The 15,980-nt window shown below is 35.1% G+C and overlaps 1 protein-coding gene across 1 annotated transcript in view; it reads left to right on the top strand.

The window, feature by feature from the left end:
* The window catches only part of LOC137407792 (condensin complex subunit 1-like), a 58,098-nt gene that overhangs the window by 24,329 nt on the left and 17,789 nt on the right, over positions 1 to 15,980 (top strand). Inside the window, exons 13-20 of the mRNA XM_068094174.1 lie at positions 1,667 to 1,792; positions 3,697 to 3,850; positions 7,051 to 7,162; positions 8,415 to 8,559; positions 10,119 to 10,245; positions 11,999 to 12,096; positions 12,820 to 12,940; positions 15,018 to 15,084. Of these exons, the coding sequence (XP_067950275.1) occupies positions 1,667 to 1,792; positions 3,697 to 3,850; positions 7,051 to 7,162; positions 8,415 to 8,559; positions 10,119 to 10,245; positions 11,999 to 12,096; positions 12,820 to 12,940; positions 15,018 to 15,084 (950 nt within the window). The remainder of the gene's footprint in view (positions 1 to 1,666; positions 1,793 to 3,696; positions 3,851 to 7,050; positions 7,163 to 8,414; positions 8,560 to 10,118; positions 10,246 to 11,998; positions 12,097 to 12,819; positions 12,941 to 15,017; positions 15,085 to 15,980) is intronic.

Below are 15,980 nucleotides of genomic sequence, written 5' to 3'. Positions count from 1 at the left end.
CAGCAGAGTAGAACATGGTGAACCTTTTGATACCAAATAACTGCAAAGAGAATTTTGTTGGCGGACATATAAAATATTTTATTTGCATAATAATTATTTATGACCTACTAACAAATGGGTCGTATCAATTTTTTCGCGATGCTGTTCTAATAAAATTTGTTAATAAATCGAAGGAAGTGAAGATATTTGAAAACGTTTACAAATGGATGAGACAATTCTGGTCAAACTTCCTGTGCAAGAATTAATCTGATTGGTTTATTCTGTTACTTAGAAACTCTATTTGTAAACAAAGCCATGTGAATGCCAGAATTCCAGCCGTTAGGGATTTTGACACACCCTACTCAGTGCTGGAAAATCGGCCGTTAGGGTTCAAAGGGTTAATTCTACAGGCGAGCCAGACATTATTTATTTTATGACAGAGGCGGCGGGCCGGATAAAAATTGAACCGGGGCCGCATTTAGCCCGCGGGCCGGTCCTTGGACATGTCTGAACTACAGTCATACCTCGACGTATGAGCTTGATGTGTTCTGGGACTGCGCTGTATGTCAATGCGCTCATGGCGATGCAATATTTCCTATATCAAGTAACTAAATACAACTTAATTCATTCCCATACTATGAAAAAACACGTAAAAACAAGATATGATGGAAAAATGTGTTTTCAATTGTTGTGATTGAGTACATGCACTCACAAGCTCGCTAAACAAATACTTATCTAATGGTTATGATCCACAATAAAATGCACCATTACTATGTACAGTACTGCATGGAGTTCTTACCTTTGAGACAGATGTAGTGGTGAAAGGCTGTGGGAGAGAGACTTGACAGCAATGCGTTCTGTACACTAGGCTTTTTGCGCCGCTACGTTACATAACATGGACTTTGAATTTAACTTCAATGCCTTTAGCTCTCTAAACACACACTTGAAGATGAGTTTTAATCTTTCACCGAGCTTCACTTTATTTTGTAGTCTCAATTTTATATTCTCTGCTTCTGGTTTGACGCGTTTATTCCTCACCTTTACTATAACTTTTAGCTGACTTTGTTAAAACCTTGTTCAGACTAATTCAACGAGAATTTGAATTGAATTTTACGTTTAATCAGGCTGTAGTGGAAACCCTTTTGAGTTTGAATCTCAAAGTCTGTAAAATTATATATTGTTTTAGATCTATATTAATTAGTGGTAGTACAAGTTACAGTATGAAGTTTTGAATGTAAACTTCTCATTGCATCAACAGTGCTCCAGCACTAGGAGAATACTACTACTTTTATCTGTTGAATACCTTTTGTTGTTCTTCAAAACATATTATATTTTTATATTCTTCACTCCCAAACCATCTCAATATCAAGCATACGTTTCCATTGCCGTAAAACCTGAAAAAAAAACAATAAAACCCTTTTTTATTGACTATTTTTTCAGTTTTAATGTGTCATTTAATTTTCATTTTGCTTCTTTCACATAGCAGTTATCACAGTCATTTTGGCTCTCGAATATATTAAATGAGTTACAGCATATTCTTATTGGAATAATTTTTCCAACATATGAAGATTTTAACATCTGAAGCGGCTCTTAGAACAAATCGACTTTGTCTGCAGAGATTCAGTTACATTTCCTCGTAACAATTTTATTTGCTCATAACCCATCTTTTGATGTTTATTGGTTTTAGCGTGGTGGAGAAATTGATAGCATTGCTGACTGAGTGCAAGCCATCTAATGCTGTCGTTCTCCTCGTAAAGGCACAAGGCCTTGGCAGCGATGCAATTAGTCTTCGACCATTGGATGATGATAGCAGGTAGTATTTATAGTCGATACAACTTTTGTTGCGAGTTTCAGGGCTGACTTACCCACCCGAGTGACTGTGCAGAAAGTGTTGAGAAACTAGTTAAACGTGTAACCTTACGAGTGAGTGGTACAAGCAGGTTTCACAAGTTTTACAAGGTTTCACAAGATTATACTGGTACTGCGGAACTGATATAGTCAAGTAACGTAGAGTCTGTAGTTTGATTTATGGAAATCTCATTAATGGTGGCAGGCTTGGCATCCTATCTCAAATAGCTCTCCATAAAGTCACCTTTGTCAAGATTTTTCGTGGTAAAGAAAAAAGTTTTTTACTGCCAGATTTTTTGCGTTGGGAACTTTAATTCAGGTTAACATTTTTTTGCGTATATATTATAGTTATTAAAATTAATTGTATATTTTTAATTCATTACTTAATTTAAAGCATTCCTTACTGCTTTTCACTCGATATTAGGAAAGCTTCATCTATCTCGTGACATTTTGAAAAGCGGCGTCACAAACTATAAACATAGTTGTTACTTTTAGTTTAACATTAGTGTGTGGTCCATTCCTGATCTAAAAAATCTAGGCTTATCAATGTCGTTTGGCTGATTTTACAATTGTTTGATAATTTGAAATAGTTTAAAATTGATGGCAAACTCTAGTAGATTTTACTGAAGAAAAGCCAGTCTGTTCACTTTCTGTATATCAGCTATGGTTATATCTTTATCTACTGTTATATCTGTATTATTACCTATATATTTATTATGTCTCCATACTAGCTGAATGCCTGGCGTTGCACGGGTAATAATAAGTATTTGTATTGAAAATTTATTTTTGTTTAACATATACAACATTGTCCGTCATAAATTTAATTGTCATATCACGGGTTAAATTGTTTGCTGTGGTTCAAATAAATTAAGAGAAAACTAAAATAACTGTAAAGGTGTTTGAATGTGAAATAATTAACAGGCAATGGCTAGATAATGTATGTTTTGTTACCATGGTTACAATGAAAAGTGAAGTGATACAATTAAAAAAAACTAAAAAAAGGCAAAATACAAATCATTAATCTGTTGAATTATTAATAGCAAAGAGAACGTGGAAGTGGGTTTATAAAAAAGGTTACTGTTGCTGCAGAAGCTATCAACAAAAAATTTTGAATATGACTATACCGGTACCTTTTCATAGTCGATACTGGCGCAAGCGTAAAAATGAGGTATTAAAATTAAATACATCTTTGAAGCGCACAAGGGTACTTTGGCTGATCAAACTAAAAGAGAATGTAGAGGCAATTCCTACTTGAGAATGTGTATATGAATATTTTCTAGTTTTACAATTCTAATGATTGCCCTTTGCAATAACCCGAAATTTAAGAATAAAATTGTGCTGTTACAGTTGTACTGTAGCGGAACATTTGAAATCGAAATGGCACAATTGAAAATTACAAATAAAGAACGATGAATAACGGATTTTGAGATGACTTTTAAAAACAATTTCAAAGAAGGAACAAACGCAAAAGGTACTATTATTTCATAATAAAACGTACATATTTAGCTTTAATCGCGATAAAGATATTGTACATGACTAAGTCAAATGGGAATAGCTTAGTATTCTCCTTAATGCACATGTTTGTATACTTGCAACCTCAATCCTCACGAGTTCAAATCTAGCACTGTTGGGAATTTTCATTGCTAGATGTTAATGAATGGCGACCCATAACAAAAGACAAACATTGAAATTTATATAGAAGATTATGTCTATATTATATTAATTATATATTTATATAAGCCATGCATCTATTCAATTTTCAATTCCTTTTAACTACATAAACACTCAAAGTTGAACTTTGGCGCTCAGATTTTGTCATGGTTCTGTCTGAATACGAATCAATCCTACAGTTGTCTTTGTCACCGACAGCAATGATCAGGTGGAGCGCATACTGGGCACATTGAAGTCCATCTTTCTCTCCCAAAAAACACCCGAGGTCAGTGATATGGATGAGGATAGACCTGTTTGCTCCCAGCTGAAAGAAAAAATCGGCGAACAAGAAATTGTTGTCAAGTATTTGGAGGCAAGTTTGAAACTAAGGAAATTTGATTTAGTTGAAGGGTATTGAGTCAGATGTTTTAGAATGAGTTGACTGCTTGATTAACCAGCATGTTCTGTGAGCCATAACAGACTAAGGCAGTGGTTCCCAACTGGTGGTCCATGGACCCCCTTAGGGGTCCACAGGAGGTTTTGAGGGGGTCCACAGCCCGGTGCCAGTATTGGGTTTTCTAGCTAGTTGTTTACAGCTATTTCTGTCTCATAGTGGTTGGATCAATGATATAAAACCCTAAAAGGATAGGTGACGCTATCATATGGGCAGAATTTAATGATCAAGCTTTTTTGGTATTGTGCTAGCCTGGGTTCCGGGGCTAATGCAATTACCGTGGGGTGGTCGCGTTGTCTTGTTAGGTTTTTGGGTCCAGATTTTTATCACCCATGTGCATCAATCGCTGGATAGTACCTGATTTCCGGTTAGTAGTACGAAACAACAAAATCTGTAACCAGCAAACACGTAATTCTCTCTCTCCCTCTTCAATTTTAGCCATATGCTAAGATCCATGGAAATTAAAACATTTCAATCTACAATGCATTGTTATAAACCCCATATATATATTATGATAATATTATATATACCACCATATATTATGTTGTTTTAAAGGGGTCCGTGACTTTTAGATAAGGAGCTTAGGGGTCCATGGCTCCAAGGTAGTTGGGAACCACTGGACTAAGGCTATGTTTTCTAGTGTATGTATTAGTAGGTGTCTCTATTGCTTAGATCGAGCCATTTAATGTTTTTCAAGTCTCTGATAACAGAGTATCTAAGAGGCTGATATTTCATATGAAATGAGAAAGCGGAGAAACTTTCACAATTTGCTTTTAATATTTTCTTTTGACAATTGCATCTAAATCAGAGTTAAGTTTGCTAGTTTGTGAATCCTAAAGGTACAGCCACACGTACCGATTTTTCGTTGATTCTAACCGAAATCACGGTGCTAAGGAGGGCAACTTTTTCTACAATGGAACTTCTTTTGTTAAAAAAAAAATTCTTAATGAAAAAACAATTTGTAGTCATGGTGTACGAACAATAAAGAACTAACTATAGCGCATTTTAGGCAGTTGCATCGTATTTACTGTGGCAAATCGCGTTAGTATTTTTCTTGCGCCTCACGTTATGTGACTCAGACTATATAAATTGCAAAAGCTGCTAGAATCGTGCTCGCTAATAGTTTTTTAGCCAATTAAAAGCTAATTCGTCCATGATTTCGTCCACGGTTCGTCCATAATTTTTAAAGGTGTGCATGCACAGCTTTAAAAATTATGTGAATTTCGGCCGAATAATTCTGTTTTTCATTCATTTCATGATTTCGGTATTGTATTCTATATGCCATGCAGTTTTCCTGGTGTACAACATAAAACTAAACACTTTTGAAGAGCCGACCTACTTGTAACTTCAGAATCAACGAAAAATCAGTACGTGTGGCCGTACCTTTACTGTTATCTTTACTACAAAGAGAGCTGTCTGTCTGTCTGGAGCCTCGCTGAAAGCGTTAAGAAACAAATTTCCTCGCACAAGCATCAAACCCAGACATTTGGACTCCAAGACCAACACACTACCATCTGCACCAGCTAAGAATAATTGTGCACATACTTATCACATGTGTACTGCCATGGTTCAAGTAGATATTAATTTAATCTAAGAAGGCAAGAAGTGCAGTTTGCTTGAAAATGGTGTCTGTAAATTGATCTATTGTGCACAGGCTCGTTACATTGATCTTTAAGTCTTCTGAATTGGATGTTTATACCAGTAAGGAGGTAAAAGTATACAGGTAATTCCCGATAGTGTTAGTAGTTATAGTATCAATACAGTGAGTTTGTAAGCAGCTTCACAAGCATTATTGTAAAAGTAAACTATCTCTTTTTTATGTTTTCATCTCATGTCAATCTCAAGCACAGCCAAACTCATTCCACTTGATATGAATTGGAGCAGCCATGAAAAATTCTTAGAAAGTTTAGCTTTCAAATCTAAAGCGTTCTTTGTTTTACATGCCTTATAAGCCCCAATTGCAAAAGAATTTTTTTTGCATCATTAAGTTGGCATGTTGTACTAGGCAAAAGATTTGTTGGGTTTGCTGTCTTTTAAGATAGGACAATCTGTTTGACCACTCATCTCAATTCTGTTTAACTTCACTCGACAAACTGAGGGTACATGCTCGTGGCAAAAACTTTATACCTTTGCACTTGTATTTATGTGTATTTAGTTGTGTAAAGAGAAAAAATACCATGAATCATCTTCAGCCAATCATATTCAAGTATTGGAACCTGTAGAAAAATTCCTCCAGAAGTAAAGTTTGCGTTAGGTTTATCTTAGTTTAGATACACACTAACCTTAAAAATAGATTATGTTACAGACAGCAACGACTAGGTAGAACTCATTCTATATGCCATGCAGTTTTCCTGGTGTACAACATAAAACTAAACACTTTTGAAGAGCCGACCTACTTGTATTCTCCATAGAAATTAAATGCGGCACAATTACTTTTTTGTTGAATTTTGTGACCAATGATATGTTGACCAAGTTCTGCCAACAGAGGTGGTAAAGATACTAGCTAGCAACTCTTTATGGCTCAGCTTTATGCAGATAATTTATTTTCATCACATTTGTATTGTTTGTATGTTTGACAGAGAAAAAGAACACATCCCAAGTGAAAAAAAATCGTACTATAACTAAAAAATAACTTTTTCCCCCGTCAGAATAGTATCTTGGAATTTTATGAGCTAAGTTTGTTAGTATGTTTAAGTTGCTAAGTCTGTTAAGTTTGTGTGTTGCATCGCAAGTTCATTAAGCCTGCTTCCCATATCGATTGCGAGACTCTGGCGGTAACTTGCGCAGCAAAACACATGTGGCGCTAGGTTCGGTGGCATATGTTCACATAAAAGCTGCATCGCTAAACTTAATCGCGTAATCAAATAAAATGTTCGCTCGCCATGTCGTTTCTATAATGGTGACCTTCACCTGTACAGTGCATTTCGGGAAGGTTTTGCCAGCGGTCTTTTGCGAAATTTGAACATCGCTAAACTATTGCGTTGCCGCCGGCAACTACCGGTGGTACCCGGCGCGTAGGTTCCCATTTCACCGCTAATAGCCTGTGGTGCTTTCACCGATGCTTTGCGACGTACATGTATATGGGAACCAAGCTTTAGGTCTCCATCCATTTTCTACAGGAAACTCTCAAGTTCTGTAGGCTTCTACAAGACACCACACCACTCATATGTAAGCTGCTCTGTTCCAAGACTCCCTCAGATGTTGTTGAAAGCATACAAGTGGTCATTAGCAGTGAGTACTAGTTTTGTCTGTTGCATGATCGGATTTAGATCGCTCATCCCATTATTTGGCGGATAGATCAGCATTTTCTTTAGCATCTTTAGTTCTGATGATTTTAACCAGAATATTCCTTTTCTACTTTTGATATACTATTTATATATTTACATATTTATATATATACATTATATAGATGTAGCTATATATATTTGTATATGTCTAAATATATTTATTTATATATATAGCTATATCTATTTCTATGTATTCAAATATATTTATATACATATTTATTTATATTTATATACAGTGAAACTCGGTTAACTCGACCCTCACGGGACCGAGAGAAAGTGTTTGAGTTATCAGAGCATTCAAGTTATGAGAACACTGTCACAAGTGCATGTATCATTGTATTTATCAGTACATATACAAACTATGTATAAATCAAAAGCATTGGTTGCTTGTTGCAAGTTAAGGGACCTCTCATGTAATGTTTTTACACTTTTTATCAGAAGGAATAAATATTTTCCTTTTAGTACTTTAGATTCGTTTGTTTGTTTTAGGTGATGCGACTGACAGGACGTTTTCAGATTAAAATAGGCAAAACCTGATCGCGGTTGAAATTCTCAGAATAAAAAGATATATTTTTCTTTTGAGCATTTAACAAAAACCAGTTTTTCCGATTTTTCTTAAAGTTTTTCTGAAGGTTACCTGGTTTCTCCTTGCTTGCCGAGGGCTATCCCCAAGCGGATGTTTGGTAAAATTTGATTTTTGCAAACCTTTAGAAAAGTCGTTAACAGAATTATTTTGCTGATAGTGGTAATAATGACGCCTAAGAACTACTAAAAGTTGTTGTTTATCTCTATGGCTTGCAATGAGGTGATATTTTCAAGCGATATAAATGTCTCGGTAGCCGTTGGGCAAAAAAAACTGTTCACGTTAACGAAGTTAAGGTCGAGTTATCTAAAGCAATTTATCATTGCGTGGGAACGGACCAAACAAATCCGTTCGAGTTAACCAATTTTTCGAGGTATCCAAGGGCGAGTTATCCGAGTTTCACTGTATATACAAGTTGACTGTACGGAATAACTTAAATGACCAATAGTGGTGCCATAAGCTAGAATGCCAATCTTATTTACAAGCAATTTATGACTTCTCTATGTTCACTGTTTATGATACTCAGTTTTCAAATGCATATTTTAGTAAGTTTCAAGATGAAAAGTGAAGCTAAACACAGCTGAGTGCCATTTTATATTCTAAAATATTACAGTTACCCAGTTTGGCGTTACCGATGCTATTCATGGTCTGGCAGCCATGCTGAAACTTGTCTGGGTACAGGAGAACAGCATAAAGAATGCCGTAGTTCAGGCCTTCAGACAGCTCTACCTATACTCAGATGATACAGGGGAGTCTCGGTAAGCACTGTCCGAGATCATCAGTCGCAGATTAGATTGTACAAGGGTACCATACGGCAGCACTGATATGTTAGATTAGAGACTAGCTCTACAAAGGTTTAATCAATGTTTATGACAGTCATTCTAGATGGAGTATTAGTATTGGAGATCAGTGGTAAACTTATATTGAGGCCTTACATGGATGATGGATATAGATATTGTCCTCAGTAGCAATATCTATATGATAAAGTAACAAAACAAAGGTGTTCGTACAGGTTGGGCGCATGAAACTTTCACATGAAAAGGCGGATGCTTTCCCATTGTTCGATATTTTAAGAGGATTTAACCAATTTTCTGTGCTGAGGAAAAATGTTATATCGGAGTTGATGATGTTGACGTTACTTGTATTCTTGAGGCTAACTTAAAAGCAAGATCGACTTTCATCATTCATGGCAGGGTAACAGAACTGCTTGTACATATGGGGCACAGAGACTTTGACCTGGCAGATGTTTCCATATTGCTCCATATTTATTGTAAAACTATTCTTTTTAGGATGAATGCATTTTCCATGTTTTCATTTTGGGCGTGTCACTCGACTTTTTTCTCAGCAACTCTTCATTAAATCTCTACAATGAACACCATATGGACTCCAGACATCACTCCAGCTCATTTTCTTGATATGAACAAAGTATGGGAGGAAAACTCCAATAGATTTATCTATACCCAAATCAATTGAGTTGAAAATCAAATTATGACTACTGTAAGATATAATTGTATACTTTTCTTGTCAAAACTTTTATTTTATTAATAATGATAAATTTGTTTCATTATTAATGATAAATATTAAAAGCTATGTTAAAATTTTGATATAAATTCTGATATAAGAATGCGCAAAAGAATATGAATATCTTGCTATACCCTTTGTTACCACTTTCTCTGACATAGTTGTGTAACAAATCACTGTCGCGTTGCCATAAATGCTGCTGGCTTTGTGAACTGACATTCGCAATACACAATTCATGTGTAAAACTTAGAAAAACTGGTTGTAATGACTGATTTCTGTTTAGTTTTTATTGCAGCAGCATTTGAAGAAAAAATCTTGCAGCTGCCGTTAGCCATTTATAATTTTTAATGTAATAATAATTTTTCTATATACTTCAAAAACTCTGATACTAGCTTCAAGCCTCAAGCTCTTAAACTTAGCTATCGTAAGTTCTGTTTTGGTTGCGACATACCGTGTTCCTGCGGGTCACCATTCGCCGCTATCAATAGGCTCAGAAACTAGTCTCGATGGCCAGCAACTAGCTACTCCACAAGTTTCCTATATAATGTGAATGGCAGTTTGTTTTGGCTTTTACAGCTGTTAGGAATTGCCTGCACCTAACAGCTGTTAGGAGCAGGCAATTGCAGTGCTCCTTACAGCTGTAAGTTTATTCCTAACTCAGTAGAAACAAGCAAAGCACTGTCCAATGGGGGCATGAAATAAGCAAATTACTAGTATCAGTTTTTTGTATGGAAATAGAAGCAACAGCTGCATACTATCTCATCATTTTACAAGATGAGTTGTTTGTCTGTGACAGGGAGCCAAGTCGAGTGGTGGCGAGTCTCATCGCTCTCTCAAAGACATTTGGTGGGCTCTTTGGACAGCAGACTGCTTGGGAGGAGCTTGTGGCAGAGTTCGTGAGAAGCGATGACATTAGCAGTGAGGTAAGCAATAGTTGATGACATCATTGGTGAGACAGTGTTTAATTGACTGTGTCATTGGCGGAGTACGCTATGATTGATTACATCATAAGTGAGAAATGATATAATTGATGACATGATTAGTGAAATATGCTATTATTAGCACAGAATTAATAGGACTGTTCAGTTTTTTAGATCTTGTTATAACTTTTCAAAATCCGATACAGTGAACTGCACCATGTTCGCTTCATATGTACCGTTGTATACTGTTTACACACTGTATAGTGAAGTACGCTATTGCGCTATACAGTATATAGTGAAGTGTATCATATATATACCATACAGTAGTTTAACGTGAACCTTTCATATAAATTCCACTGAACGTAAAGAATTTATGTAAAGATGGTGCATCAAATAACTTGAAAAATTCCATATAACAAATGCCGTCAAATCAATGCAAGTTTTCGAAATTGATTTGAATAGCAAGGGGCCCAAAGTCGTATGTATGGTTTTTATTGACATTGACAATCATCCAAAAAATGTTTTTTATTACATGCCAAAAGAAAGAAAAAAATGTAAATGTAGAAATCAGAAATTATTGAGTGAGTTGAACCAATGCGTTTTAAAAGTTGGTAATCTAATACTGTAGTATTGTGGAGGATGTTTGAGGTGGTCTAACTGCCGGGATGTTTCAAAATTAAAATCGACAAAACTTGGTCGCAGTTAGAACGCTCAGAAAAGGAATATATCCCGAAATGACATCACTAGTTGCGCATCTGCCTGTCTCTCTCATTATTAATATTGTCTATCCATCGTTTTTTTTTACGTCATCAAGTCGTTTGCACATGCGCTCGTGCACGAAAAAGCCGCCATTTTTTGTAGAAAACGATCGTTTTTCTTTGATTTATTAGTACTTTTAAGTGTTGTTTTGATACTATAATAAAAAATTGCAAACGAAAACATCGTTTTCAAATTATCATTGCAAATGCTTCGTGTTTCTAACGATAAATATGTCTATAAAGATGGCCGACAACAATAAAATGACGTCACGAAAAAACGAAAGATTGTGTTCAAGTTGCAGCGTTACTCGTCTTTATTGCCTCGTCTGCCTCTTTGCCGAAGTACATGTCATAATCACACTTTTACTTGAATCTGAGCGTTTCAACTGCGAAAGAATTTTGTGAATTTTAATCTTGAAGCATCCTGGCAGTCAGATCATCTCAAACATCAAAAAACCGTCGCAAATGATAAAAAATGCCGGAACATTCTAATAAAGTTCACTGAAATTTCGTGGAAGTTCATCTTTAAATGTAACGTTTTCTCTTTTACTAACCTTGGGAGAGAAATTGACGTGTACGAGTATCTTGGGTGTCAATAACTTTTGATTTTAGTTTATACATATTCAGTATGTTTTTCTTCTTGCTGTGGAAAAAAAATTGATTTAGATTGACATTGAAGATGTGCATTCCTCTTTTTTTCGCAGAAAATAATCGTAACCATGTACCCTAAACATAGTGTAAGTGGTAATAAAAAAGAAAAATACAAACCAATAATACCGCAGTTACTGTATAGCCATTAAATTAAGAAGTCAAGTATAGTTGTTCATTTTAATTGGCCAAAGGGTAGTTTGGGAAGATATTTGGGCGGATTAGGCAATTTACACGTATTTTACTGTTATTATAACATAAAATCCCTATAATAAAAATATTCTTAGAGCAAATTATTTACTTTGTAGGAGTGTCTACTCTCTATATAATGCAATTTACTCTATTCACAGGTGCTGCAGCTTCTTTGGCACACTTTTACTATGAAGATCTCAAATACGAGTCAGGCAGACAGCAAAATTGCTCTCAAACTGATTGCGATGGCTTCTAGGTATGACTGCTTTATTCACACCTGCCTCTAGGTTAGTGCGAGTAGGTGTAAACACCACTCCTGACATCGACTAGAGTAGCAGAAGCACTCGTCTGCCTCTCAGCCTTTACACCGCTGCTTCAACTATTATTTCAAGAGTTATGCTGGAGAGCGCCAAGTTACAGGTTCATTGACAGTAGACATGCTAAATGAAAATTCTATCAGTAAAGATCAGTAAAGGTAGCGATCTATAAGTAAAGGTAGCGATGAAAATAATGGTTTCAATAATGTTGTTGTGTAAATTCAAATAAATAGTGTTGCAAAAGTGAGCAGAAAATTTTTTTAAATGATCCGTGCCCTTTGCTGTTGAATTTCTCTCATAGAATCGACTAACATCTAAAATGATACTGAAACTGGTATACCATCAGTTGTTAGATATGCTTTAACTACATGTATGTGCAGACGAGCATATGAAACCAACATTTGTGTGTGGAAATTCACTCGGTTGGTTGATGCAAGATCACTCAACTGAGCCTTCAAACACACTATCGCCTTGTGAAAGATTTATGATCGATGGTTGCTTGCTAGCTGACCTTGCATTTGCAGCCTTTTGGGTAACAGCTATTGGGCTTTATTTATGTTAGGGCATGGCAAGTGCGGACTACCGTCTTTAGCGTGTAAACAGTCAGTCCTTGGGCTATAATCAGTTTTTATCAAGCTAACCCTATCATGCGCGTATTTTAGGGCAAAGTCTGCTGTTGTGAGCTCTAATCTGGACATCCTTCTTCAAGAGATAAAAGGTGAGAGGGCAAGGGGAGATCTTCAGATTGCTCAAGATGTTTGTGTTGCTCTCTTATCTGTGAAGGTAAGACATAGCATGTTGTCTGTTTTTATTTCATATGTAGTCATTGAACCAAATGGTGAAACCTGAAATGCATCAAACTTATTATATAGGAACGTTTTAGGATAACGTATTCAATAAGAGTTTTTTGCAGATATATGCCCCGAAAAAATAAGCATTTAAAAAATGATACCATGGTCAAATTTTTGCAGAATGGAATAAAATTGACTTTTTTAAAAACCTTCGAATATTAATTACTTTATTGGCAATACTTTCGTTTCAAACAAATGTTTTTTTAAGTTATGAATTCCGAGTTATGCCATAGAAGAATCATAAAACGAAAAAGACAACAGTTAAGCACTAAAATCAAATACATGTCATATAGTGTTTAAAATACTTTTCTCTGTTAAGAGAACAGATTTTAGGTTGGAAATTGTGAAAGGAGCTAGCAGCTAGCAATGTTTTTAAAATATTTGTTAATTTATACTTGTGAATAAAGACCATAAGTATATAGGAGAAATAGCATATAGAAGAAGTCGTTCGTCAAGTAGGCTTTCTTGTGAAGTGTGTATGTAGCCTATGATAGTCTCATAAGAAATATAGTTATTAGTAGAATTGAATAGCTCAACAATAAAGTTAGGACAGGAATTTTGGAAGAATTGTGTGTCCAAAGACAGAAATAAAGAGCTTTGACAAAAAAGTAGCGAATTTAGAAAAGTTCATTTATTGAAATGAAATGTCGTATGTTGTATATTAACTAGTGTTACGAATGGACTTATTTGAGGCATAAAGGTCAAGTGGAAACGTATATTTGTTTGGTGGTTTCTATCAGATTTGGTTTGACAAGTTTGGATCTTTTTTGTATCTTAACCAAAGCCTATGAATTAGAGTTGCCAAGATGGGATCGCAAACTAATAATATTTCAAAAGGGTAAACTGAGCTGTAAACTGCTTCGATGATCAACATCTCAAACTTCCTAGTCCGCTTTATGCGGAAATAAACAATAAAATGGACAGCAGGCAAGTCGATACGTACATTAACTGTAGCAAACCAAAAGTTATCAAATACAAAAACAAAGTGAAGTATGAATTGCAGGTTATGTACTAAATTACCATTCGAATTATTTTTAATAAAGTCAAAAATTTTGTCAGAACAGAATGCAAACCGAAGTGGTTTAAAAAGGAAAAGAAGAGATTTTTAACACGATAATACTGCAAGCAAGAAACTGCAAATTAAAAGAGCCATTGCAGCCCCAAATATTTCAATACAGTATATACTCCTATTACATGAACCACCCACATGTATTACGTAAATTCCACATAATATAAAGAATTCATAAAGTTTTTGCTTCGTATTATGTAAGAAATTCTATATAACGTTAAGCGTCAAATAGGTAAAAGTTGTCGAATTTCATTTGAATAACCAGAATCTCATAGTTAGTCTTACAAATATTGCTTTTGCTACAGCCTCGCTTGGGAGAGAAAACGATGTATAGAGTATTCCACATATCTCTATCATATATACTAGTATCCTGGCAGAAAAAATTTTTTCGCAAACAGGTTTAACCTATGGTAGTAAAATCTTGGCTCTTGATTGGTTTTAATAATTGAGTGTTAGTAACCAAAATCTACATCATTACATTAAAAATTGATAGTTATGGTAAGAAAGGAACACAAAGTTCCAAAATTTTATTAAAATGGTTTAAAGCAATGAGTTTTAGGTGAGCGCCGTCTTAACGTTTTAACAGCACTTTTTGAATGATAACATAATTTTTACTACGTCATTTGAAATTTTGTGTTCCTTTCTGATTATAGCTATTAATTTTTTAATGTAATCATGTAGGTTTTGGTTACTAAAACTCAATTACTAAAACCAATCGGGAGCCAAGATTTTACTGCCATATGTAAACTTGTTTGGGAAAAATATTTCGCACCTGGCAGGCGTGGGTACTGTGAGAGATCGTCAAGTGTCCCGAGAGATGGTCACATGTGCTAATAAAGCCCAGATAATAAGTACATGCACTATATGGTGCAATATATGGTTATCTTCATGTAAAATGGCTTGTTTCTCGTTTCATTAATTTCAAAACATGTTTTTTTAGAAAAGTATTCCAAGGCTTGACAAAGACCATGAGTTTGTGAGTGGATTTGTGAAGCTACTTGTTGAGAGTGAGTACCCCCCTCCCCTTCATCCCATGTAAACCTTAGGGCCTATGCTAGCTTGCTGGCTTATAACTCTCACAAGCAGTCCCGTCACCTAGACAGATTTCAGCCATTTGCTTTTACAGCTACAGTTATGCGGACAATGTCAGTCTTGTGTAATTTACCATTGTGGTTAGTATGTGAATAAGAATGTTCATTCTCTTATCACCGAGAAGATTTAAAGGGGAACCTCGTTTTGGTTGTCGAAATACAAAAGTTTCATGAAAAACTTATCAAAGCATTTTATGAAAAACTGGTTGAAACCTCGTGAAAAGCCTGTCTATTTCCATGTTTGCATTTTTTAAATAAAAGCCATAGTTTTTTAACATGTATTTATATAAATTGCGTATGTTCATCAGATGTTGGCATATTGTATAATTCTATGACTACAAACGGTGTGGTTGTACATAGTTGACCACTATCTTCAGATATTAATTTCTTGATGCTGCAGAATGCATTTTAATCGAATTGAACATGAATTGTAACTGTTTAAAACTGATTATTCACAACTATTTCTATTAGCCAAGGGGATTACTGTTACCTTCGGGAACTGTCCATTTGGCTGAAAACTTCATCTTGTGTGGGAGGAAACCGGGGAATGTTTTATATGCTAGCATTTTTTTTACAAATATTAATAACTAATAATATTCATATTTCAAAGTGAATAAAATTAATGTCTATATAATGAAAATGATAGTGGACAAATAATTTTAAATAGAATACCAACACTATTGTTTAATGTTAGAAAACCTTTTTCTCACTTTGTGATTGGTTATTATTAATCTAGCTTTCAATTTATTGGTCGTTTGGAATATAGAAAGCTCTTATGACCTGCAACCATTACATACATTTCTTACATACAG

This window comes from Watersipora subatra, chromosome 11 (genome assembly GCF_963576615.1).
Source record: "Watersipora subatra chromosome 11, tzWatSuba1.1, whole genome shotgun sequence".
Lineage (NCBI taxonomy): Eukaryota > Metazoa > Bryozoa > Gymnolaemata > Cheilostomatida > Watersiporidae > Watersipora > Watersipora subatra.
This window is presented reverse-complemented; position numbering and strand designations above follow the sequence as displayed.